The following is a 27,170-nucleotide window of genomic DNA, read 5'->3' as shown; positions in this document are numbered from 1 at the left end:
TTCTTTGAAAAATGGTAGTGTATGTATGAAGTATTTCTTAACCTGGTGTTAACCAGAATATTAATCAATACTTAAAAAAATTTAATTTAAGCTAGTCAACTGGAAAGTCAAATACTGAAGCTGAAGCTTAAATACTTTGGCCACATAATGAGAAGATGGGGCTCATTGGAAAAGTCTCTGATGTTGGGAAAGATTGAAGGCAAAAGGAAAAGGTGATGGCAGAAGATGAGATGGATAGGTACTGTCATGGAAACAACAAACATGAACTTGGACAATTTTTGAGAGGTAATGAAGGATAGAAGAGCTTGGTATGCTGTAGTCCATGGGGTTATGAAGAGTTGGGCATGAATGAGTAATGGCAACAAACCAGAATATTACATTATCCTGAACAATTCCTTAACTATTTCACATATTTCACTATTAGTGCATGTCAAGAGTTGGCAACAGATTCATCATCAGCCCTGTAACTACTGCTCTGAATGTACCACAAGGCTTTGTTGCTGAACTTTTTCTCTTTTCTCTCTACACTCTCTAATTTGGTCACCTCATCTTTAGGAGGGTGAAGAAGTGTGTATGTGAGAGACATCCATTTATAGGACTTCTTTAAAGGTTATTTATTAGGAAATCAGAAGGTTACGTTGAATTCCGTAGTCAAATCTTGGCTGTTCAGCTACTCTCTTGGCTAATGAGTTATAGACCAATTTCCACACTTCAGTAAACACGCATTATTTAAGCACTTACAGTGTACATATACAAGGCCACTATAGACCGATATCCTTGAGAACAGGGACAGTCTTTTCCTTGGATTTTTATCTCCAGCACTTAGCACAGATCCTGACACAAAGTAGGTGGTTAATAAAGAGACAGTTTAGATGAAATAATTCCTGCCTTCGTGATGCTCACTGTCTATGAGGGCATTCAGACTCAAAGGTAGATAACTCAGATACACTATATGTCTACCAGACAGGTACAAAACAGCCGTGTGAAGTTTGAACATAAGCTTTACTGACCAGAACGCATTAGGGAAGGATTCATGAAGGTGAGAGATGTTAGAGGTAGAAATGTAAAATGTTGCCATTTTCCAGTTGGCTTTTAAAACTATGTAAGGCTGTTCCTGTGGTCATTGTAATGTCTTACCCCTTCCTACCTTCCATATATATTTCACAATCCAGTGACACTGTCCTCTTTGTTACACCTTAATGTCCAGATTCTTTATTTTCATTGATTATATCCCCTACCTGGAATTCTTTCCATCCTCATCTCCATGTGGCTTTCTTGGAGTCTCAACTAAAATCTCACCTCCTGCATGAACCCGTTCTTGGTGTCTTTAATAGTAGTGCCTTTCTTCTGTAGTTACCTTCAGTTTATGTTGCATATATCTTGATTATGCATAGTTGTTTTCATGTTGTCGTTCCCATTAGATTTTAAGCTACTTGAGGGCAAGGAATGTTTTTTCATTGTATCAAAAGCATTTAAAACAGTACCTGTTGTATAGTGGGTGCTTAATAAATGCTTGTTGATTTGACTGATAGGGAGAATGAGCCCTCAAGGATAATACCAAGATTTCAGACTGAAAGATGGTAGTACACTTATTTTGTGTGTGTGTGTATAAATCAGTAGAGTGGTCAGTCTAGGGGAGAGCAAATGATTTCTGTTTTGGACATACTGAGTTTGAGATTACTGCAGTACATCTAGTACATATGTCCAAGAAATGATTAGTGATATGGAACAGGAGCTCAGAGAGATTAAGATTTACAGTTCTCTGCATAGAGATCAATAATTGAAATCATTGGAAAAGTTGAGGTGACCAAGTAAGAGAGTATAGAGAGAAAAGGCTCCAGGACAAAGCCTTGTGGTACATTCATAGTTAGTGGTTGTGACAGGGCTGATGATGCATCTTGTTGCCAACTCTTGACATTTCTTCCTTCACAATCTACCTTTTATATGTTCCCTTCTCTCCATTTAACATAGCTGCTTCCTTCATCACTTCATACTTGGACTACTGCAGTTACCTGCTGCTTGGCCTCCCTACCTCAGATCTCTGTTCTCTGGTTCATTCTCCACCCAGCTACCAAAGCTATCTCCCTAAGGGGCAGATCTGACCTTTCTCCCATCAGCAAACTCCACTGGCTCCCCATTCATTACCTGCAGGATATAAAATAATATCCTTTGGTTGACTTTTAAAGTTCTTCACAACCTGATCCCTTCCTACTTTCTCTTGACTCCTCTGTATACTCTTTTATCTGGTATCATCGGCCTTCTTACTGTTCCTTCCGTACATAGCTTTTATCTCCCAACTCTCTACATTTTTCACTGACTTTTTCCTGTGTCTGAAAAGGTCTTTCTTCTGCCTCTTGGTTTCCCTAAGCTTTCTTCAGTTTCAGATTTCAGTTCAGCTGCCACCTCCATCTCTCACTGGAAGTCTTTCCCAACCCCTCTTAATTTGAGTGCCTTTCCTTTGTTAATTATTTCCTACTTAACCTGCATGTAGCTCTCAGTGTATTTCTTTGCATGTTGTTCTCCCTCCCACCCACCCCCCCATTAGATTAGAAGCTCCTTGAGAGCAGTGACTGCCTTTTGGCTCTTTTTGTATCCACAATGCTTAGCGACTGCCTTTTGGCTCTTTTTGTATCCACAATGCTTAGCACATAGTAGGTGCTTAACAAATCTTTGATTGATTGATTGCAAGAGACTGTTCTTCTCTAATGCTAGTGCTTCTCTGAGATTACCATCCATTTAAACTGTATGTATCCTGTTTATACATAGTCATTTGCATATTGACTTTCACATCAGAATGTAAACTTTTTGAGGACAGGGATGTCTAAAAATTTTTCTTTCCTTTCTATTCTAAGCATTTAGCACAGTGTCTGGTACTTAGTAAACACTTAAAGAATGCTTGAGAAGAGATTGAGAAAGATCAGTTAGGTAGGAAGAAAATCAAGAGAGAGCAGTGTCATGAAAACCTAAAGGAGAGAGTGGTCAGCAGTGTACAGTGTTGTAGAGAAGTCAGGAATAAAAGGCTGTTAGATTAGGCAATTAAAAGATCATTAATAACTTTTGAGACCAATTTCAATTGAGTGATGAAGCCAGATTACACAGGGTTTTTGTAGATGACTTTTTAGGAATTAGGTTGTTGTAGGGAGGAGATATATTGAATGAAAGCTAGGGGGAATGATAGGATCTTGGAGGGTTTTTTTGTTTGTTTTTGTTTTTGGGCTAGTCTTGGGGATGTTTGTAGCCAGCACACGAGGAACCTGTAATCAGAGAAAGATTGAAGGTCAGAGAAAGGGTGGATGGTTGTTGGTACATTCTACTAGAAAGAAAAGATATGTTTAAAAGATTTAGCCTAATTCAGGCAAATCATATAGTACATTAAGACAAGTTTGAATTTGAATCTTTTATCCGGAGACTTTGTAGCAGTATGATTTTAGTGATTTGATATCATAAATAGTTTTTGTATAATCTTCCTATCATAGAAGAGTTGTGAGAAATAATTTTGTGAGAACTACAGGTCAGATACCCACAGATGAATATCTTATCTCAAGCATTATATTCTTCATTCTTTTGGAAAAAAGCCAAAATATTTGACATTTTCCAGTTTTTTTTTAAGAAGACAAAAATTTGAGATGAAAAACCACAGTGCCTTTCCACTCTCCCTCCAATACCTATGATCCTCTGAGCATATAAATCATATTTTTCTGTTATGGTGTTTTTGTGTTTCTCATTGCCTGTGCAGGGTAACAGTGACATAGATACTTTTTTGAGGGATGGAGGTCCTTTGGAATATTCCTGTGTGATCTAGGAATTCACACCTCTTTAAACCAAAGATAGAAGTCACACCGGAAGATGTCTCTAAAAGAGGTCAAAAGCCATCTAGTTTCCCTATGCTCATCTGTTCTTCAATTCATACTCCAGATAAATCATATCACCTACAATACTGATTTTGGTTCAAGGGTGGGGGGTGAAGGGGACCCAACAACCTGAGCAAATTTTTGTCTTTTTAAACTTGGTTTTCTGACATAATATTTGGGATCTTTAATAGGAATGTTTTGGTTCATACTCCTTTTCTTTTGACTTATGATAGGTGTAAAGCTAAAATAGAAAGATATAATTGATCATAGATATAAGTAAGTAGATTGGGGGTAATGTCAATGAGAAAGGACTTGGGATAAAGACATAATGTTGCTTATTGAGAATGACCAATACATTCTGTCACACTCTTTCCTTTGAAACAGATTGTGGATATTCTTGTCCTCTTTAAATAATTTTTTCTCAGTTAAAATTATAATCTAACTAAGATATTCTAATCACACATGATTTTTCTATTTTGTACAGTATTTTTCTGTGTCAAATGGTAATAAAATTATTGAGATACAAGGACAGGAAGTGGTGCTTTGATTTCATTGGTATAGGGGAATCCTAGGGAGGAAACTCCCTTTTCTGCAACTTACAGTCTTAGAGCACTGAGAGGCTAAGTGACTTGCTTAGAGTCACAATATGTCAGAAACTTGAACCTAGATCTTACTGGCTTCAAGGGCAGTTCTCCATTCACCAAGTTACACTATCCCTTGATGATACTGTAAAAGTCAGTATGTAATATGTGATCTTCTGTCCACTGATTTTTTTAAATAACCTTTTCAATTTTAATTTATTATTTCTTCATGTATTGCTCATTTTTCTTATTCTTTATGGTTCAGCACTATATTAAGCAAAACTAATATTTAGTAATGTTTTTCTTAAAAGTTGATGAAGTGATTTTCTTCATTTCTTTGAGAGCATGCTTGTGAATTTTAAGAAACAATCATAGCATCATTCATAACGATTCCTTCATCATTTGACATTTATTATTTGACATTTTGTTATTGTCGGTTTTACTGTAGCTTTGATATATTCTTACATGTATGATGAAAATATTTTAAAATTTGATGTTTGTTAAATGTTTATATATTCATGTGAATTTTAATTTTAAAAATATCTTTCAGCCAATGGTAATGACAGCAAGAAGTTCAAGGGAGAAGATAAAATGGATGGGGCCCCTTCCCGTGTACTTCATATTCGAAAATTACCTGGTGAAGTGACAGAAACAGAAGTTATTGCATTAGGCTTACCTTTTGGTAAGGTAACTAACATCCTGATGCTGAAAGGAAAAAATCAGGTATACTTCTTTTAGGGCTAACTATTTTAAGCCTCATACTTTTCATCAGGTTTGAAAAACTAAGAAATTGAGACCCTAGAGATTGATATACCCTAGAAGAGCAGCAACCTAGTTATAATTTAGTTGATCACTATCTGAGAAGACAGTGAATACAAAGGGTTTGTTATAGAGATTGAGATTGTGGAATAATATAAAAGAAAGAAATTTTGTATTAAGTAATTAATACTTTAAGACTACAGAGGATAGAACCTCTGGTAGTAGGCCATCTGATACCTAAAGTTTGATTATAGGGCACAACAGGGGAATTTAAGAAGTTAAAAGACAAATTGATCATACCAACGTAATCCTCTGTCTTCTTAAATTCCCAGAGAAGTTTGTTTCTAAGCATTGCATTTAGAGATACACCTAATACCTGGTGTGAGAACTAAAGTTACCGATGCCTGAGTTAATAACAAAAGATTGTCCCTAAAGCAGGGCTAGCAAAATCTGTTAGGAAAATGGTATTTTAAAAAAACTCTTGGATGTCAGTTTCCCAGAACTCAAGTTATCACTTCTCTTAGTAATCTGCTGATACTGAATTTCAAATAATATTCTAAATTGTTTCTATACTACATTATAACTGTTAATTTAAATCAGTTTTATTTAAAATTCAGAATGCAGAAAGATACTTCAGTTTGACTCATTATATTCTTTACTTTATAACAATGAAATTATTTTGGCAATGACAAGTTTAAATTTTGACTTTACTGGCTACATTTTTGGAGAAATTAGTATTATTATTATTTGCTAGTCAATGGGTTAAGTGACTTGCCCAGGGCCACTCAGCTAGTAAGTGTTAAGTGTCTTAGGCTGGATTTCAGCTCAGGTCTTCCTGACTCCAGGGCTGGTGCTCTATCCACTGTGCCACCTACCTGCCCCTTAGGGAAATTATTTGAAAATACTTTACATAGAGAGTTAAAGTTCTGTCAATACAATTTGCAGTTTTTAGGTGCCCAGTTTTGAAATGTAATGTGTGGAGTTATGTAAATGGGAACTAAGATGTATTTTGTGGAAGACTGCTTTGTTAGTTAACATGTACTATGTTGTTATTGAAGCTTGTTTGAAGATAATTCAGAATTCAAAAAAAATTTTTTTCCCACCATAGGCATTTTTGGAACTAGCTACAGAAGAAGCAGCTATTACTATGGTTAATTACTATTCTGCTGTGACACCTCATCTTCGAAACCAACCCATATATATCCAGTACTCCAATCATAAAGAATTAAAGACAGATAATACATTAAACCAGGTATATATATATATATATATATATATATGTGTGTGTATATGTATGTTTGTGCATATATATGAATTTAAATGTGTATGTACCTTATGATATTAAGAATATAACAAAAAGTAAGTAGATATGAAATAGGTTTTTAGAAGATCCCATTTTAAAGATATTTTGTACAGATGTGCCCCACTATTAAAAACTTGATGCAGAAAAAAAAAATCATACGTAACTTAGTAGGGAATAATTATTGTAGCGAGAGAAACTTGTGTGTTTACACTTGATTTGTAAATATTTGCTGTACGCGCCTTTCATAAATATGTCTTAAAACGAGTGGAACTTATAGTTTCAAATTGTTTATCAACTTATAAAAGTCCACCAAATTAAATTCCTTTTTTTCTTAGTTTTTACTTTGTTCTTCTAATGAATTATAAGGGCCAAATGATTTTCTTCTTTAAAGTGTCATAGAAGTTAAGCTCTTATTCTCAGCTTAGTAGCTTCATAATTTGATGTGTTGTACATTATGCATTTGGGTACTGTGAATATTTTTAGAGAATCTAAAATTCTGAAATATTTTTGTTGTTATATACTTACCAAGCCATCAGTATTTTATTTCTGCTTGGGCGTTATTGTGTTTTATTTCTGCTTGGGCATTATAAGATAACCAATGTAAAAACTCACATTATGTTGTTATTATAAGGATATTCTATTATGTTTCTTGGAGCATATTGATAGATGAATTATTTAATATTTGGGAAATGCTTTGATACTCTTTTTTCATGTTCTAAGGTTTTTTGAAAGAATTTAGATTTGATGTTTTGAAATTTGCAGAATGAGCATGTTGTTTCCACCTGGTTGTTTTAATTTGAAATAATAAGCAGTAATTAATTAAATAGGACTTACTTAATTATTAATATAAACTCTCCATGTGAACACTGTTGCCAGTGCTTTAAATGAGAAATATGTTATCAGGTTTGCTTCTGACTGTATTTCACCTTCATTTCTCACAGTAAAGTTCCTGTTAAAGATTCATTATTTCCCTAACAAAAAGAATTGAGTGTTTATTAGATTTGGTCTTGAATGTGAATAGAAGCTATTATTACTTTAAGATTAGTATAGCAAGATTCAAAAAATAGTAATAGATAAAACAAGGAAACAGTTTTAAAGTTCACACCCAGAAGAGCAATAACAGGATATGAGTTTAGTATTTTCTTCAAAGAATAAGAAAGAAGCGTTGGCCAATAAGTTATATGCTAATGTGTCTTAGTGCTTGTTCTTTGTATATTTAAGTCTGAGCAGACTAACACCACTTTTTCTCCTTCCAGTCCTTTCAGTCTTTTTGTACCAACCTCTGTCTTCCTACCTCCACATCTATCACTCTACCCTTATGGCCTCAGATATTTTAGCACCTGGGTTCACAATCCTTCTCTTTATTTCCTTCCTTGCTATCATCCTCAGGGACCTCACCCTATTGCAGATAATTGTCCCACTCTCAAGATTCTGAATTGCAAACTTTTACTTTCCAATCATAGTTTCCTGTCCTTTATTCTTTCTAACATAAAGTATGTTCTTCTCTCTCATTTCAGTTCATATGCCTTTGATCCCTCATTTTCTCCATTCCATCGCCTCCACTCTCTTCTGTACAGCACAGTGGACAGAGTACTGCACCTAGAATCAGGACGAATTGAGTTCAGATTCCATTCCAATCTGATAAACATTTATTAAATTTTATTAAGTGTCTGATACATGTTATGCACTGTGCTAAGCACTCAATTAATTTAAAAAAAAAAACAGTCCCTGCCCTCAAGGAGCTTGCAATCTAAAAGAGGAGACAACATGCAAAAGGAAGCAGGAAAGTGAGTGTTGGAGGCTTGGAGAGAGATAGGACACCAGAGGGTACTTCTTGTTTTATGGAGTTGAAATGAGGCAGAGCAACAGATGCAGAGTGGAGTGAACTGAGAGTACATTTTTGCCCTCTAAAATAAAGACATTGACAGGAGTTTCATAGTCTGTCTTCCAGCTCTTCAATCAGTGCCGAGGGAGGTTGTGTCCATCAAGGCTTGAGTTGGCAGCACTCTGTCCTGGGAGGGGCATCTTGTTCCATGGAGTTGAAAAAGACAGAACAACCCTAGACACTAGCTATGTGATCTTTAGCAAGTCAGTTAACCTCAGTTTGCCTCAGTTTCATCATCTGTAAATGGTGATAATATCATCTACCTCCCAGGATTGTTCTGAGGATCAAATGAGATAACTATTATTATGGCAAGGCAGTAGGGTTAAGTGACTTAACCCAGGGTCACACTACTAGTTAAGTGTCAAGTGTCTGAGGCCAGATTTGAACTCAGGTCCTCCTGATTCCAGGGCTGGTGCTCTATCTACTGCACTACCTAGCTGCCCCTGAAATGAGATAATATTTACAAAGCACTTAGCAAACCCTTTTATACCAAACCTTGAAACTGACTGACTACTTTATTAATATATTAGCTGCCGTTCTAGAATCTCTTATCCTCGTTGGACCTTCCTCCATTACTAGCCTTCTACTCTGAATAACCCTTACTGTGTCCAATTCTTTTGTTAGTGTTCCAGGGTTGCTAAACATTCTTGGAGAAAGTTATGAAGAAGTGCTGATTTCACCCAGTATTCATTTGTGGTACAGAACCTTAAGTGTAGGCCATCTCTGTTGCTTGGCAATGTTCCTTTACTTTTATTGACACCCAGTCTTCTTCACAGCAAAACCTACCCATCCTCACCCTATCTCCCACACATATTTAAAACATAAATTTGTCTAAGAAATTTGAAGCCAGATTTGATGACTACCTCAACTCCTTCCTCTGCTTCTCAAAACTTAACAGTATTATTACCCTTTCTTTCTTCCATTCCCTCTATCTTACAGAAAGTGTTATTCCTCCTTTTTGCCTATTATAGGACCCTCTTTAAAAGCAAAAGTGACTTTGTTACTCTTCTGCTTAAGAAGATCTAGTGGCTTTCCATTGCTTCTGTAATCAAATATAAACTCCTTTGTTGGGCCTATAAAGCATCTCACAATCTGACTCCAGACTTATCACACTTTACTCTTTTTTCACATACTCTGTGTCCCAGCCAAGCTGTCTTATACTATTATTCATTCATGGTACTCATTTTCCATCTCCCTGACTTTGCATAGACTGTCCCCCATACCTGGTATGTATTCTTTCCTCATCTCCCCCTCTTAAAATTCTCTATTCTCTTCAAAAGTTAGTTCAACCTCCTCCTCCAACATGAATTTTTCCTGATTCATTTGCTCAGTGCTCACACTGCCCCAAAATTTTACCTTTCATTTACTTTGTATTTAGTTATGTGTGTGTTCCATTCCTGTTAGAATGTAAGTTTTTTGAGGGCAGGGACTCTTTACTCCTTTTGTCACCTGCAACTAGCACAGTATTTAATACATAGTAGGTGTTTAATGTTTGCTTGCTGTGGTAAAACTACTCCCTCTACTTTTGTCTTTGCCCTTGATCATATCCCATTCTTTCTTCCAGTAGTGGCGTCTTCTGTCTGCTTCCCATGTTTCTATAAATATTCTTTATTACTTCCATTCCTAAAAGAAGCCTTTACTTGATCCTTCTAACTTTTCCAAGTACTATCTTATCTCCCTCTGGCCTTTCATCGATAAACTCCTTTAAAAAGTTGTCTATATCTAATGCCTTTACTTCTTTATTCTCACTCTTTTCTTAGACTTTTGAAATCTGAATTCCACCTCTGTAATACTTTTTTTCCAAAGTAACTAACGATTCAGTTGTCAAATCCAGCCATCTTTTTTCAGTTTTCTTTTTGGAAATCTGTGCAGCATTTGTCATCGTTGTACTCTCTGCTTCCTTCTGGAAGATTCTTTCCTCTTTTGGCTAGTTAAATAACATAATCTCCTGGTCGTCTTCCTATTTCTTTCAACTGCTTCTTCACTAGTTCATTGTCTCTGTAAGCCCTTAAAGTGATCATTAACTTAAATTTGTTCTTGCCTATGTTTTCAGTCTCTCTATCTCATTATCACTTGATTTTTCATATTTAAATATTTCTCTTGATTTCTGGGAGGTCCCCCCACCCCCACTCCCCAGGGGGTTGGGGGGAGAGAATCTCTCATTGACCAGAGTGGGATCATTAGCATGTGTTTATGTATACATACATACTATATGTGTATATACACACATGCAGATAGATCGATAGAGATAGTTGTGTATCATGTATGTGTATATGTGTACATGTGTGTGTGTATACAGATATACACATGTATAGAGATCGTGTACATATGTGTTAATATATTTATATACGTATGTGTACACAGAAGTCCCTTAGCCTGCCACTTTGCTACTCCATCCTTACCTCTTCACTCCCCCCAAAATCTATTCATATGGAATCCCTTTACAACCATAGTTTTGTAGCTTCATTCCCTCTACACTAATTAATACACATGCAATGTGGTAGACTAGAGTTAGGCTCAGAGGGCAAGTAACTTTTCAGGCTTCATTTTCTCAATCTCTAAAATAATGAGTTTGGATTAGATGACTTCTAAGGGCCCCTTCTAGTTTTATATTCTATGATCATATAATCCGTATTTAAAGCCCTTACCATTTTCCCATGGTTCTGTAGCTTCTTCTCTAAGTGTTTACAGCCCATCTTCTCCTAGATGTCACACCAGGACCTCAAATGAAGATAAATTACACTGTATCTATTCGTGAATTCAACTTTGGTAGCAAAATGTGTTGGACAGTGTGGATATATAGCATTAGAATGCTGTTAAATTGCTCGTGGATGTTAAGTTAGGTTCTCAAGTAAATATATATAGGAAAATAAAGAAAATATACTGTCAAAGTGAAATAGAATGCTTTTCTTAAAAAAATGTCTTCTGTTTTAATTTTCAGCGTGCTCAGGCAGTTCTCCAGGCTGTGACAGCTGTACAGACAGCAAATACCCCTCTTAGTGGCACTACAGTTAGTGAGAGTGCAGTAACTCCAGCCCAGAGTCCAGTACTTAGAATAATTATTGACAATATGTACTATCCTGTAACGCTTGATGTTCTTCATCAGGTAAGCTCTTCTTATTTGTATAAGTAAGTAACATACAATATTTATAATAGATGTGATTGTAATTTGTTGTTTTGATATGACAGATATTTTCCAAGTTTGGTGCTGTATTGAAGATAATCACATTTACTAAAAATAATCAGTTCCAAGCTTTGCTGCAATATGGTGATCCAGTAAATGCACAACAAGCAAAATTAGTAAGTCCAGATCTTTTTAAAAACTTTTAAAAATCAATTTTATTTTATTTTCCATTCAGAATTCTCTCTTTCCTCCCCCTCCTCTGCTCATTGAGAAGGCAAGAAAAACAAAACGCATTACAAATATGTATAGTCATATAAAATAAATTCCATTAGCCATATCCAAAGAAAAAGAAAGAAAAAGCAGTATGCTTCAGTCAATATTCTGAGTCTTTCAACTTTGTCTGGGATTGATAGCATGTTTCATCGTAAGTCCTTTAGAATTGTGCTTGGTCATTGTGTTAATCAGAGTTCCTAAGTCTTTCAAAGCTAATTATCTTTACAGTATTGTTGGTATTTTATAACTTGTTCTCTTAGTTTTTCACACTTCATTTTACATCAGTTCATAGATGTCTTTGCAGATTTTTCTGAAACAGTCCCCTTTATTGTTTTTTATAGATCAGTAGAGGGGAAGAAAGGGAACAAGCATTTATATAGTGCCTACTATGTGTGTATGCACTACTGTGTAATTCAGGTACTGTAATGCTAAGCACTTTTTATAGATATGTCATTTGAGCCTCACTACAACCCTTGGAAGTAGGTGTTGTTATCACCCCCATTTTGCGGTTGAGGAAGCTGAGGCCTGGAAAGGTTAGGTTACTTGCCCAGGGTCACACCGCTAGTAAGTATATGAAGCTGGATTTGAACTTAAGTCTTCCTGGCTCCAGGATACATACTGTATCTTCTTTGTCACCAGGAGCCTCACTACATCATTAACTCTGCCTCAGTAGTTTTTCATCATTTTCATGTATCATAATTTGTTCAGCCATTACCCAGTTGATTGATATCCTCTCAGTTTCTGATTCTTTCTCACCACAAAGTCCAGATTTGTACATATGGATCCTTTTCGTTTTTCCTTTGATCTGTTTGGGGGATAGACCTAGTAACAATCAAATATTATTTTATATACCTACGTACAGTATAGGATGTCCCACCATGGTATAATACTATATAGTTAAAACTAATTAAATCAATCAATTAAATTGTCTAATTAAAACTAATTTAACTCTTAAAATTATACTTTAAGTGATTTCCTTAAGTAAAAGCACTGAAGTGTATTCATAATGTGAATAAAAGTTGCTTCTATCACATGAGTTTAGTAATCAAAAAAATCTGAACAAATGAAGTAGATGTACATTATTTAAAGATTTCTATAAATTTTTGTCAAGTTTAGAAGTGTATATCACTTAAAGGTGATACTGTAGGCTTCACTGTATGAGCATTGCAAGTAAGGTTTCCCATCGATACCATCAAGTCATATCTCCTTATTCTGTAGCTTAAGAAACAGAATCCTCTTACAGAAAGTGGACCCATAAAGCTCCTAAGTAGCTGAGACAAGATTCAAATACACTTCTCCAGTTCCCTCCCCAGGATCATCGAATCTCAGAGTTGGAGGGAACCCAGAGGCCATTTAGTCCAAAGCAATTACAAGGACAAGAATCACTTCCTTGGAGTAAATGATGGGTAGTCACTTAACCTTAACAGAAGCCCTTTCATGGGGGTGAGGGCACCTAAGGTGCACATTCTGTTTTTAAATAACTATAATGGGGGGGACCATTTCCTAATTTCAAGACTTATTTTGCATCCTTGTAATTTCTTCACATTACTCAATGATTGTCTATCTCAGGCAGACACAAGTTTAATACCTTTTCCAGTTGATCCACTTTTATATATCTGAAGACAGCTATCATATTCTCCTTGAATCAACTTTTCTCTAGTTTAAAAATTCCCAATTTCTTGAACTGATCCTCATACGGTATTTCTAGTTGCGCCTCCATCTTATATATGTAGAGTTGCTTTTTTAAACCCAAATGCAAGATTTTACATTTATCTGTATTCAATTTCATCTTAATTTGGCTCATTGTTTTAGCCAGTGGAAGTGTTTTTATATCATGTGTCAATATTAGCTGTTTCTCCCAACTTTGATCATCTAAAAATTTGATAAACACGACACAGGCAACCCAAGGCCAAGCATATATTCTTTTTGATTCTCCTGGAGTCCTTACAGGTTGCCATTGAACCATTCATTAATGGCTAATCTATAATCTAGATATTCAACTAGTTTCAAATCTTCCTTACTCTGCTATCATTTGGCCCACAACTTTTCCAAAAGAATAAAATGAAAGACTACCAAATGCTTTGCTTAAATTTAGTTAAACTGTATCTGTAGGATTCCCCTGATCTATTCGTTTAGCAACCCTGTCAAGAAAAAAGAAATAGTCTGACGTGACTTGCTTGTAATGAAGCTGTGTTTCATTAAATATCCATCAATAATAGATCTAGAATTTTTTTAATAATCCCAGCCCCCCCAACTGTTTAAATTATACTCTATTTATTTGAGAATTAGGATTATATTTGCTCTTTTGCCATCCTGGGATAACCTTCTGTGTTCCCTATTCCATAGGTCACTAAAATGGTTCAGTAGTCATATCTGGCAGTTTCCTTAGGACCTTGAAATGTAGCTATCATTATTAACTTTAGTATCAACTTTCTATTAACCACATTTGTTATTTATTTTTGTTTTCTGAACTTTATCATTCCTAACATTGTTCTTACAAAATCATTCCATGCTTTTATATTTGACTTTCATTACCTATCTGCCCTTGCTATCATTTCTTTTAAAAATGCAAGGTGATATAGTGAAAAGAATCCTGGATTTGGAGTCAAATGATGGATCTGGGTTCAAATTTGATATCTGCTGTTTAGCTATGTGATCTTTGGAGATTACACCTAATCCCCCTGGAGTTCAGTTTTTTCACCTGTAAAATTAGATGAATCAAGTAGATGGCCTCTAAAGCCCCTTGCAGCTCTAAATCTATGGTTCTTTTAGATTTCAATGTCCCCTCCAGCTTTTCCAGCTCTTGAATCTGTGATGCCTGGATGAGTCAGTAGGAGACAATGGGTTTCAGTAATATATTTGGCACATTTAGGGAACATCTGTATGTCAAAAATACAATAATGTGATTCTGAAAAGTAAAATCACTTGTTTACTTGCTTTTTAAAGATTTAAGTTGCAAGAATTATTCACTTTTATTTTTACTCATCTTTGGGGATAAGTGACTCTTAAAAATAGTTACTCCATAGTACAGTAACAAGAACACTGAATTGGTGTCAGAAAACCTAACTTTCAGACCCCAGAATTAATACATGTGACCTATCTGGCATTTAGCAGATCAGGCTCTCTGAGCCTCAGTTTCCTCATATATAAAATGAAGATCTTGGATAAGATGACTGTTAGAATATCTCCTATCCCAGTTCTGTAATACCTGATTTCTGGATTCTATTAAAAATACAAACCAGTATCATGAGATTAGATGTATACATCACTCTCCGCTTCCCTTCTTTATTGAATTCCTACCCATATTTTTAAAGGCCAACTCAAAATACTCCTCTGTGACACCTTTTCTAAACCCTCCTGAGCTGATAATCCTTTCTCCTTGTACCTCATGTAACTCTTTGTTGACTCTCAAGCACATTTTATGTAATATGTAATTACAGTATATATTAGTTTCTTATGCCCCTTCTTAGTTTTTAAACTCCATGAGGGAAAGAACCTTTTTTTAAAGCAAATCTTCATAATTGCATAATTGCTTAGCATTCTGTTTATATTCAGTAGGCACTTAATAAGTGTTTTGATTTTTTTGTCATTCTTGTTAACCAGTTTCTATTTTATAATATAGTTATTTGTATCTATAGTGTATTCCTTTATCCTGTGTCACTATCAGACTGAGAGAGGGACATTTGAAACTTAATTTTATCTTAAGTTTTGTTATAGTTCCTGGGGGGAAAGTAAATTGGATTACCATTCTTATGTGAAGTCTAGTTGAGTTGTTTTCAGTTAAACAGTTTTATTTAATTCGTTAGTCTATTTATGTTAGCAGTATCTACCTACATCTTTGTTTTTGATAATAATAGCTAACTTTTATATTGCACTTTTAAGGTTTGCAAAGTGCTTTACATGTATTATCTCATTTGATGCTCTCAACAACTCTTTCAGGTAGGTGCTTTCATTATCCTTTAACAGATGAGGAAACGGAAGCTGTCATTCAACAGCATTTCTCAAACTTGTGATATGTGCCAGGCACTGGGGATAGAAAGAAGGGTGAAAGACCATGCTTTCTCTCAAGGAGTTTATAGTCTCATGGGAGAGACAACATACAAACTATTGTGTACAAACAAGATGTATACAGGATAAATCATGTAGAGTCAACAGAGGGAAGACAATAGCGTTAATGTGAATTAAGAAAAGGCTTCCTAGAAAGAATAAGTGTCTTGCTTGCCTATTGTCACATTAGGCTAGTTAAGTGTCTGAGGCATGAGTCAAACTCAGAAGTCCACTTACTCTGTCCTCTGTGCCACCTAATTGCCTCTGTTAATCGTGCTGCTTATTATCTTCTGGTTAAATAACCTGAACTTACAGGATTTAAGAATGCTGGTGTAGTCCATAGTTACACATTATTATGTATATATGTAATATGTAGATATTGTAATAGAAAATGCGGTATCTCTGTTCCTGTGTATAGTTGGAATATTTTGAAGTTTTTAATTTGTTAGTTTCCTGGTCCTCAACCAAGAATTAGTATTGTGAAAACGGCACTGAATTTGAAGTAAAAAGATCTGTGTTTTGAGTCTCATCTCTCAGTCAGCAGGCATTTATCAAACACTTCTAATGTGCTAAGTAGCGGGGATTCAGAGAAAGGTAAAAATCCATCTCTGCACTTAAGGACCATAAATTTTAAAGGGAGAGATGACATGTAAAAAACTATGTGTCTGTCCATCTGTCTCTCTCTCTCTATATATGTATATTTATATATATTATATGCCCAGAATCCTGTACCTCCCCCGTAGTCGTGGGGTGTTCTTTTGACACCAGAGGCCATGGAGCTCTAGGTTGATTATAGGTAGTAATTTAATTGTCATTATGAATAATTACAAAACAGAGGCAATCTTTGGTCTGGGGCAGAGGCCAGACAATTTAGTGGATCCTTGCTAAGAACCTCAAAAATCCCCATGGTAATTATAGAAAACAGACAAAGGACAGGAGCTATAGAATGCAATACTACAGATTGATGTATATTTTTGGTTTTCTGCTTAGTAATAAACTTGGGAGTTAAGCCAATGGTATGGCCAAACGTAAGTTTGTGTATGGGTCATGTACCAGTCACATATGAGTCACAATATTCTTGTTATGGCTTCCATAGGTAATAATATCTTAAGTTTTGACTCATTGTCTAAAATATAACTTTGTTTCTAAGTTATGATTTTAAACAGGTCACCAGGTTTAAACGGGTTTGGGCTTCCACCTTTCACAGAGTTTAAGCTTTTCACTTATTACTATATTTTATGGCTTTTTCCCAATAGAAACCCTACACCAGGAGACCAACATGAGGGGACAGAGCATTCTAGGCATGGGGGTCAGCCAGTGCGAAGGTGTGGAAAAAGGAGATAGAGTGTCCTAATCAAGGAACTCTATGTAGGTGGAGGGAATTAAAGTTAAGTTGTCTGGAAAATGTAGGAAGATGCCAAATTATATAGAGTTTTAAATGTCAAACAGAGGACTTTATATTTGATCATAAAGGTTCATTCAGTGGATGCACATTTATTTAGCACCTACTCTGTGCCAGTCACTTTACTAAGTGCTGGGAATACAAAGAAAGCAAAAGATAGCATCGGCCTTGGAGTGAGGAAGACCTGAGTTCAAATCTGGCCCCAGACACTTGATGCTTACTAGCTGTGTGGTCCTGGGCAAGTCACTTAATCCCGTTGCCTAGCAAAAAAAAAAACAAATTTAAAAAAAAAAAGAAAGAAAGGAAGAGACAGTGATACTTCTGCCATTCATCTGTGAGACCTTTGGAGAGAGTTGTTTAATCTTTTTTGAGCCTTAATTTTCTCATTTGCAAAATGAAGAGAGTTTTCATCCTGTTCTTAAATCCTGTGGTCCCATTTGAAGAAGTCTATAATGGAAGGACAAGTACAAATACGTATGTTGTGTATAAACACACATGTACTCACATTTAGTATAGTGAGGGATTTTATATCTTATTTCAGGACCAGCTGTCTAAGTTCAGAGAAGTTCATTACAAAGTTGTTTGTAAGATGATGAATTTTTTTGCCCACACTCAACTTTCAAAGGACATAGGTTATGGTGGGATTGCCATTTGTTACATCATCACTCTAGGTGTCATAACAAAAATGTTCCCTAATGTAAACTTTTCTTCCTTTGTATTTGTTTGAAGTTGGAATCTAATATAAATCCCTCTGCCCAGAGTGAATAATTTTCAAGTGATTATGGCAAAATAACTTTTTTGGCACTTATGGCATTTAGGTAGCAAGCAGTGTACCCTAGATGTTATAGTATGCAGTCATGTTATACTTTTTGGAAACCAAACTAAGCTTTTATTTTTAAAAATCTCTTAACATCAGTTGATCAGAACCCTTGACTCAAAAAAAAATTTTTCTTAGCCACTTGTAAAAAGAGATCACCAGAAAACAAGCTGATGCCAGGATTTATTAGGGGTTGGGGGGGGGGGGGAGGAGATAAAATAACGCTATTCATTATACTTGTGACTGGGAATCAGTATTCAAATAGACCAGTTGTATATACTTTCTTTGTCTACAGTAGAAAACTTCCTTAAAATAATGAGAATTGTGGTTCAGAATGATAACTGTAACCCTTTTTATTTCTGTGCTAATCAAATAAATATAAAAAAATTATATCCTCATTTCTTTAACAAAGTGAACTTATAATGAATCTTTTAAGAATATAAATCAAAACAGGGTTTTTCTAGTTAAAATTTCACTAACATTTCAGTGTAACTAAAATTTCATGTTTTGGGAGAAATGACTTAATCAAATCCGTGTAACATGAGCCATTTATAGTGGGATCCACTATATTGCTTAAAACCTATTTTTTTTTCCATTTTAACATATCATTGAAAGGATTATATATGTTATTGGGATAGTACTAGGTACTCTTATGTTACTTTAAATTTTTCAGAAACATTCTTTCTGGTGCTAAGTCTGTGATGTCAGAGCTTTTTGCATATAATTTTAGTTAACTTCTCTTATCCTCTTACTGTTTTGTTTAGACTCTTAAATTGTCCCCTGTGGCTAATAATGAATTCCATTCTCTGTCCCTTAAAACGATCCTTCTGATAGCTGACTAAATCCCATGGATTTTGTAAAAAATTGTATGCTAGGACCTTTGTGACCATGAAAATAGAAAGGTCTCATATGACCCCCAATGACAACATTGCTTCTCCCCTTGACTTTCACCAAAATGCTTTGTACCATGTTTCCTTCTTGTGTTTCCTGAATTTGTTTATTATCCTTCTAAGATTTTTTCACATAAATATACCTTTTTATTATACAGCTCAACCTTGAGTTCCCCTCACACCATTATTTAAACTGATCTATTCAAGAGTTTTATACCATCAGGTCTCAGTGATTTCTATTTATGTGGTCAAAAAATTTTTTTTAACTGTTTTAGGATTACTAGGTTTTGGTTTTTGTTTTTGGGGGGTTTTTTGTTGTTTGTTGTTGTTGTTTTTTTGCTTGTTGCCTAAACTTTGGGTATTTTTACATAGATGTCTAAGGCCAAGGGTTTTGAAAAACTGAATTCTTACTTTCTTAGATTATCTTGTGAACTCCAGAATGTGTTATTTCTTCTTCATTCTGGCTACTATAGCTGTTTTCTGTGGTATCTGGATTGAGGGAGAGAGAGACAGACAGACAGACAAATAGTGTGTGTGTGTGTGTGTGTGTGTGTGTGTGTGTGTGTGTACACATATATGTAGCCTTCCTCTCCCATTCTTTTTTGCACCTTTGCCTTCAGTGGGCAACAGGAAAACTCAACCTCTGCACCTATTCTTGCCCATGTGTCATAATCGTTGGCAATACTTTATAGGTTCACTCTGGCAGCACCATTTACATCCATCTAAATCAGTAGAGGTTGGTAATTGTCATTTCTTTTGATAACTGTTGGGAGGTTATTATGTCTTAGATACATATTATGTTAAGACAGCATTCCTTTTTTGGGTTATTACTAGGATGACAAATAGTGACTTCATTACTCCACGATGTCACAGCTATTTTCATAATAATATTACAACATTATTTGCCTATTAAAATATCCCTCTGCTTTCCAGTATCTGTGTGAGTTCTGATTTTCTTCGTATACTTCAGCAAAAAAGCATCACAACAGATTGAATTGAGGAGCAGATTTGAGAATTCAGCTGTCTTCCCCTAAGCCAGACATTAAAGGTTTACGAATGCGAAAACCATTTCACTCTTTTTGCTAATTTTTTTTTGTTCTGGAAAATATATTTGTTTGTTGTTTAAAAAATGTTTATGTTAACATGTAATCAATTTGTTATTTTTAAGTGAGTTAATTAATATTTTAAAATATTACTAGTTTTAATTTCTAATTCAGTAAATATTGATACCTATAACCCGCATAAATAAAAGCTCTTTGGAGTTCTCAATAATTTTTATGAGTATAAAGGAATCCTTAAACCAAAAAGTATGACTAAAACTGTTGTAGTGGATAAAGTACAAGACTTGTACAGATCTGGACTCTAATCCCACCTTGGCCATGTGATCCTGCCCCAGTCACTTAACCTTCCTGGGCCTCTGTCTATTGATTGATTAAATGAGAAGATAGGATGAGTTCTTAGGTCTCTTCTTATGCCAAATCTGTGATCTTGTGATCCTTTGAATCTCCAGATGCTAGTACTTTTCTTTGATTTTTTTTTCCCTTCTTTAGTTCTTACTGGATGATCTTTCACCTGCTATCTTCATTGGCTCTACTATGTAATTCTTTTGAAGATAACCAGCTGCTTCTTTTGAACATTCAGCTTCCTTTGCAGGAAGAGGTGTCATATCTCTTCTTAAGCTGTAGCATTATGGCTGTCTTTGGCTTCTCCTTTCTCATTTGTAACACTTCCATCTTACAGCATCCAGATAAGAAGGATCATGTCTCCCTTCTTCCATCTCTGATTCCTTTTTTCCCCATTTAAGCCACACTTCTTTCTGATTTAGGCACACTTCAATGTCTTTTTTTTTTTTTTAACCTGGATAATCAGTCTTCAAACACAGATTATAATAGCTAGATAGATAACTGATTCTAAGCTGTGTCAGAAATGCAAATATTATATGTTTCATTCAGATCACAGCAGAGTTTTCCCTATTTTTCACTCTGAGATTTTCATCTGCTTCCCCCCTTTTAAAAAATACTAGAGGTAGCTGGCATACAAAATAGGGTCTACTTCACACATAAGTGGCTGTGTGACCGTGAGCAAGTCCTTTAACCTTCATTGTCCCAGGCAACTCTCTAAGACTACATGTTATAGAGAAGGTACTGGCTAGCATTGGTAGAATAAGTTTCCTCGAGGGGTGCAAATGTCATATACTTGCTTGCCCATCTTGTGTGACTTTCCTCCAATCTTTCCAGAAACTCACCACCTTCATTGCTTTAACTTGACATCAGAAAGGTACCAGTGGAACGCTAACCACCCATTTGTCATCCCTTGCTCTTACCAAGTGACCAGCCCAACTTCTCTTTGTTTTATAATTTTTAGATGACATCTTCTATTCCTGTTCTTCTTTAGTTATATGTTAAAGCCTGCTTATGCCTACCTTGTGCCTTTCCATACCCCTCTACATGATGCTTATCCTTGGTACTTCAAAGATAGTGATGTTCAAAGTCTTCATGCTGTACAACAATACCTGTAAGATATAGTGAAAAGGTAGGACTTTACTGTAGTTTGAAAATTCGATTAGTAAAAGTGCTTTGCAATTTCCTGAATTTAGTATAACCCCCTCTCCTTTTTTAACTCTGAGTTCATTGTTTTGTCCATTTGTATTGTCTTCTAAGAAGTACCTACTGTTGGACTTGCTGTATAGCATGTTCATTTAAATGCATATTGAAATCTGGGGAATAAATCTTCATGCATTTAGTCTTTCCTATGTGGGTAGACAGCCACTTTGAATCAACACAATAAGTGCCTATCCCTTTTTTAAACAAACTACTTATGGGTCTTTGTACTTCAAAAGCTCCTAGGTCCTAGAGCCAATTATCACCTTTTAATAACTTCACGATATTACTCAACTTACTTAGTTTCAACAACTCTACTACCATGTTCCCATCTTTTCCCTGCAGCAGCCTCCTATTTTTTACTATTTTGTTCCAGCCACCAGACCATTTCAGTAATTTGTTTTACTTTCCAGTTATTTCACTTAGCTTTTCTTAAATATTTTCCCTTGTCTTTCCAACTACCTTCTCCAGTCTTCTTCTGTTTCCACTCCTAAATGCTCTTTGATCATTTTAGGAGGAAGAAAGGAAGCAAGCATTAAGTTCCTGCTATGTGCCAGATATCTAATTTTATCCTAACAACCACCCTGGGAAGTAGGTGCTAATATTATTTCCATTTTATAGGTGAAAAAAAAAACAAGGAAGACAGAGGTTAAGTGACTTGCCCACACAATTAGTAAGTGCCTGAGGCTGGTTTTGAATTCAGGTCTTCCTGACTCCAGGTGCAGTGATCTATCCCCAATGCCACCTAATTACTTTGATACTGTGTCTCGTTCAAACGGGAAGTACAATCTCAACTTGGAGATTGTTCTTCTGATTTCTCCAGATTTCTCTTTGCCAAATTCTACATTCTGGATCACTATTCTAAATTACTTACACAATTTCTTTTTTTCCTGTTTATTTAGGTCAGATCCTTTTCTTCTCTTCATCCTTTTTTTCCCTGTTTCCCACATCTTTCCCTCAAAAAAGTCAAGAAATATAATTACATATAAATGTCTTTAGGAAACTATATCATTTATCAATATATGGCCTTCAAACTTTATATTGGTAAATATTGTTCTGAAATAACTCAGTATTGTTAATAATTGATTATTATAAGAGCTGTTTCCTCCTGAATAATGGTCCAGTCTAGTTATTTATATTTTATAATTATTTCTACTCTTACCCTGCCATGCCCCTTCTGCTCCTCCTACCCCCCCAAAAAGTTGCATATACTAAAAATCAAATAACACTGAAATTGAACATTCAGGAAATTGAAATCTTACGTTTCTTGATGTAGACTATGCAGTCTTTAGCATTTTATTTATCAGTTAGTAAACATGCATTAAGTGCTTACTATGTGCCAGGCACTGTGCTAAGGATACAAAAAAAAGGCAAAAGACAGTCCTTGCTCTCAAGAAGCTCGCAATCTGATAGCAAAGACAGCTTGAAAACAACTGTATACTAACAACCTTTATACAGGATATATTAAGAACATTGGTCCCACGTAGCCTTGATCTTGAAAATATTTCTTCTGGATTGCATCGATCATATAGATACTTATCTAGTCTATCCATAATAAGTAAAGGACCAACATGGTGCAACCTAGTAAAAATTTATAAACCATGGACATATGTCAGTGATTTTATCTATCTAGAACCTCATAGGTATTAAAATAAATAAAATCAACACGTTTAAAAAATTTCCTAACATAAATAATTGCTTACTTTGGATGAGTCCTGTGTGGATTTATTTGAAATAGTGACAGTTTTTCTCTCTTTAAAAAAATTTTTTTTTTACAATGATGCTGTAAACAATTTTCTAGCCTCAACACCTTGTTCACAGTAGACATGAAATAAAAATTAGCTAATTTTTTAGTAGTCATACTTCATGATTGGGATTAATGCTTCTTGGGTAGGTCTCTACAGTCTAAATCATAAATGCATCTTGATTTTTAGTAACTTTTTATCCAGTAGCTTTCTTCATTACTCTACTGTCTTTGTGCAGGTTTGTCCACAAACTTTGATATGTGATCCGTGGTATCTTTCTTGCTGGTTGTAGTAGTTTTCCCACTGGTTAGCTTAAGAGAATTAATCTTCATTAATTTTTACTAGATTATGTATTGCTAACTAACATTTTGTTCACTTTTTCAGGCTTTGGATGGTCAAAATATTTATAATGCATGCTGTACTCTAAGGATTGATTTTTCCAAACTGGTTAATTTGAATGTAAAGTACAACAATGATAAAAGTAGAGATTATACTCGACCTGATCTTCCATCTGGTGATGGACAACCAGCTTTGGACCCAGCCATTGCTGCAGCATTTGCTAAGGAGACATCTCTTTTAGGTATGGATTTTGTTCCCTGAAATATTTTCTTCCCACTTTGTTTAATTGGAAGGTACCATTTAAACTATATTATAATACTCCAAAGAGTCAGTCCTTTAAAATGTTGGTAAGTTGTTTTTTGATAGTTTTTGTTTTTCTCAGGTGAGAAAGCACATGAATGTTATTTGAACAGAACTCTAAAGGTCCTTCGCAGGTTTCGTTAAAAAAAAAAATACCACAGAAATACAAAGCAAAGCAAAAATATAGAAGATACATGTGGAACTCTCATTAGCTTTAATTATACTTCATATTCTGATATACCATTACTGTCTTTTAGCATCTGGTGTCCTTGTGCATGTTCTTAAGTGCTAATCAGATTTTCTTATTTAGTACAACATAGAACCAGTCAGATTAAAAAAAAAAAAAAAACAGAAGTAATGCTATGAGGAGAAATGGCATGTGTATTTATATATAGCATTTCATAGCCTCTATTAATTTTCACATTTGGAAGGTAATCCTTACAGATCTTGCTTATAGCTTCTTTGTATTTCTCTTACGATTTTAGGATTGTTGGGGGCAGTGAACTGGTATAGTAACTGTAGTAATGAATTTCTTCTAATGGGTCTGTTTAGAGAAAGATTTATTTTATTATTATGTATCTATTTTGCCATTTGTTTGATTTTTAAATTTCAGTTTATATCTAGATTAAACCCTAAATATTTTTATTAGTAATACTGTATTTAACTGTTTATGCAGTTTAACATATGTGAGTATGATTTTTTTTTTTCTGTCAAAGTGTTGATAATCATAGAATACTCATTTAGAAAGCAATTTTAAAGATCATCCTGATCATGGATATTTAACCTGGAATTTGAACTTTTTAAAAAATATTTTGATAACTACCTTTCAGTATAATTGATTTACTTTATAAGCCTATGTATTTTAATTTACACATTCAGACCCCTCGATCTAAATGGACACCCCTGCACCACACCCAAGATACTGGCTCAAAAAAGTTAAATAATTTTATTAAAATCATGTAGTTAGCATGTGGCAGTCTAAAACTTAAACCTAGGACTATGATTGTACTTAACTAATTTGCACATACTTACATTGCTTGTCTCCCTGATCTTCCTTGAAGTAAGGAAAACACTTTAAGAATTTTGAACATTCAGAAACATTTTGCATTTAGTCCAAAAGTAAAATGGGCTGCTTTGCGAGGGAGTGGCTTCCCTTTTCCCAAGGGTCTTCGGTAATGACTTGGTGACTATTTTTGAGGTATTTTGTGGAGGGTATTAATAATTGCAGTGATACTAATATCTCTATAGCACTTATCTTATATATTGATCGAGTTATATGTTCTCTTTGATCCTTTCCAGCTTTTAGATGATATGATTCTACTGTGACTATGTAAAAATAGTGACCAAGTGTCACTGAGTGAAAGTATAAATGTAGGTACATATGGAGAGACAGATAAATAGATAGTAATAACACTGGGCCCTGAAAGGCATTGTTAGCAGAGTACAAAACCTGGTATAGGACTTTGTAAACAAGTTGCAAAAGCTTCCATTAAGGTCCAAGCCATAGTCTATGTGTGAATCATCAGAAGACCATCCTAACAAAGTTTTAAAAGGGTTGCCATAAAAAGAGGGGCATCTGGGTGATGATTTTTTGGTGACAAATTCTTTAAGGCTTGCTGAGTCTGTATACACACATGCAACTAGTATATATATCAGAGGCAGGATGGAGCATCCACCCATCCTTTCTGACGCTGGGGTGTCAACCCTGTAACCACTACATTAAAATGCTTCTGATCTACATAGATCCATGTATATATGTACATACATATAGTTTCATTTCTTTGGCTTTAGAAATAGCCTGGTGCTTTCTTCCTAACAAGTACATGGTATGCCTTACCTATTTTTCATCATGACCATGTCATAAAGCTGAGAAACTTTTGAGCTGAATTTACTGATAGTGGATCAGCAGGTTTCTCTTTTTGGCCTAAGTGGTCCTATTTTAAGCCAAGATTTTTCCATTCCTCAGAATATCCATGGCATTGAATTCAAGAGTTGACAAGAAGTATTCTGGTTTCTTAGATTTTCAGGTTGGAACAGGGTACCCCCGGCAATAAATCTCAAGATTATTTTCTAAGAGCCAGAGGTATTCATAGCTAAGAGCTGCCAAAATAAATGTGGGTTACTTTCAATGGATATGGATGACCGCCAGCATATGTGGGTAGTTAAATTTTTTTCTGTGCCTTTTTATGGATTATGTATTTTATATTCTGCCAGTTTTTTAAAAAACGTAACTTTTTAAAGATTTGTGTAGTTCAGTTCTACACAAGAACCTGAGGTTTTTGTCAAAATATATCCCAATATTGAAGATTTGTTTACAGTACTGCACAACATTGCCTTTTTTTGTACCTAGATAATTTTCTGACATTATTACAGTTCAGTTTAACAAGTATTTATTGAATACTTATTATTTTCACATATTGTTCTCATTATGTATGAGTAACTACTGAAAATGTTAATTAGTGCTGCTGACATTTGGCCTGTATTCTTGATTCCTAGATTGCTTAATGCAACCTATGGATTATGCACTCCATAGAGAACAAAAATAATATATAAAAGAGATAGAACACCCAATGCTTGTTATCATATATGATGGGTAATTAGATATTAGAATTATAGCATTTTTTTAGCACATCAATTATCACTCATAGTTTGACACACCCACCATATATCTTTGCATTACTCTTTGGGTCAACTGCAGTTTTGATTGTTTTGCGATTGCGGTATTCCATGACTCACAGTCACATATCATCATCAGGAAAACTGTTATTTTAAAAAACCGTTCAAATATCAGGCAGGACTTTTTTTACTGTATTTTTGAGAACAAGTATTTAGAAAATGCTATGTAGTCTACATTCTGTAATTTGTATTTTGTGGCATTTTGTTTCTCATTTGAATTGATTTTGACTTAATGGTGAAAGGCAGCATGATATAGTGGATAAAAAATTGGCCTCATAGACAGGAATTTAAGGGTCCAAGACTAGTATCTATACTAGCTGTGTGATCCTCTGCCAATTAGTGGTTCAGGCGACTCTCAGATTATAAATAGTAAAGCAGTTACCCATCTGCATTGGTATAAGGGTTTCCTCAGTAAGAGTTTGCAATGTCATTGACATCATGGATCTGGATCTCAAAATAATAGAATTTTTATTTTTAACTAACTGCTAAGTGAAATCTCTGGCCCAGGTATCATTTTGTTTGGTTTATTAAAAATGTTGCTTTGTAGTGTTACATAGTAGGAATGCTACCTGAACTTA

At 35.0% G+C, this 27,170-nt stretch overlaps 1 protein-coding gene across 7 annotated transcripts in view; it reads left to right on the top strand.

The window, feature by feature from the left end:
* The window catches only part of PTBP2 (polypyrimidine tract binding protein 2), a 113,898-nt gene that overhangs the window by 65,688 nt on the left and 21,040 nt on the right, over positions 1-27,170 (top strand). For all 7 annotated transcript variants that reach the window (XM_027862615.1, XM_027862610.1, XM_027862613.1 and 4 more), the window contains 5 exons: positions 4,983-5,155; positions 6,300-6,443; positions 11,321-11,485; positions 11,569-11,679; positions 23,662-23,857. In XM_027862615.1, the coding sequence (XP_027718416.1) occupies positions 5,024-5,155; positions 6,300-6,443; positions 11,321-11,485; positions 11,569-11,679; positions 23,662-23,857 (748 nt within the window). In that variant the 5' untranslated portion in view covers positions 4,983-5,023. The remainder of the gene's footprint in view (positions 1-4,982; positions 5,156-6,299; positions 6,444-11,320; positions 11,486-11,568; positions 11,680-23,661; positions 23,858-27,170) is intronic.

Source organism: Vombatus ursinus, unplaced genomic scaffold (genome assembly GCF_900497805.2).
Source record: "Vombatus ursinus unplaced genomic scaffold, bare-nosed wombat genome assembly UNPS02014769.1, whole genome shotgun sequence".
In the NCBI taxonomy this organism is placed as follows: domain Eukaryota; kingdom Metazoa; phylum Chordata; class Mammalia; order Diprotodontia; family Vombatidae; genus Vombatus; species Vombatus ursinus.
The sequence above is the reverse complement of the archived record's forward strand: the minus strand, read 5'-3'. Positions and strand labels throughout refer to the sequence as shown.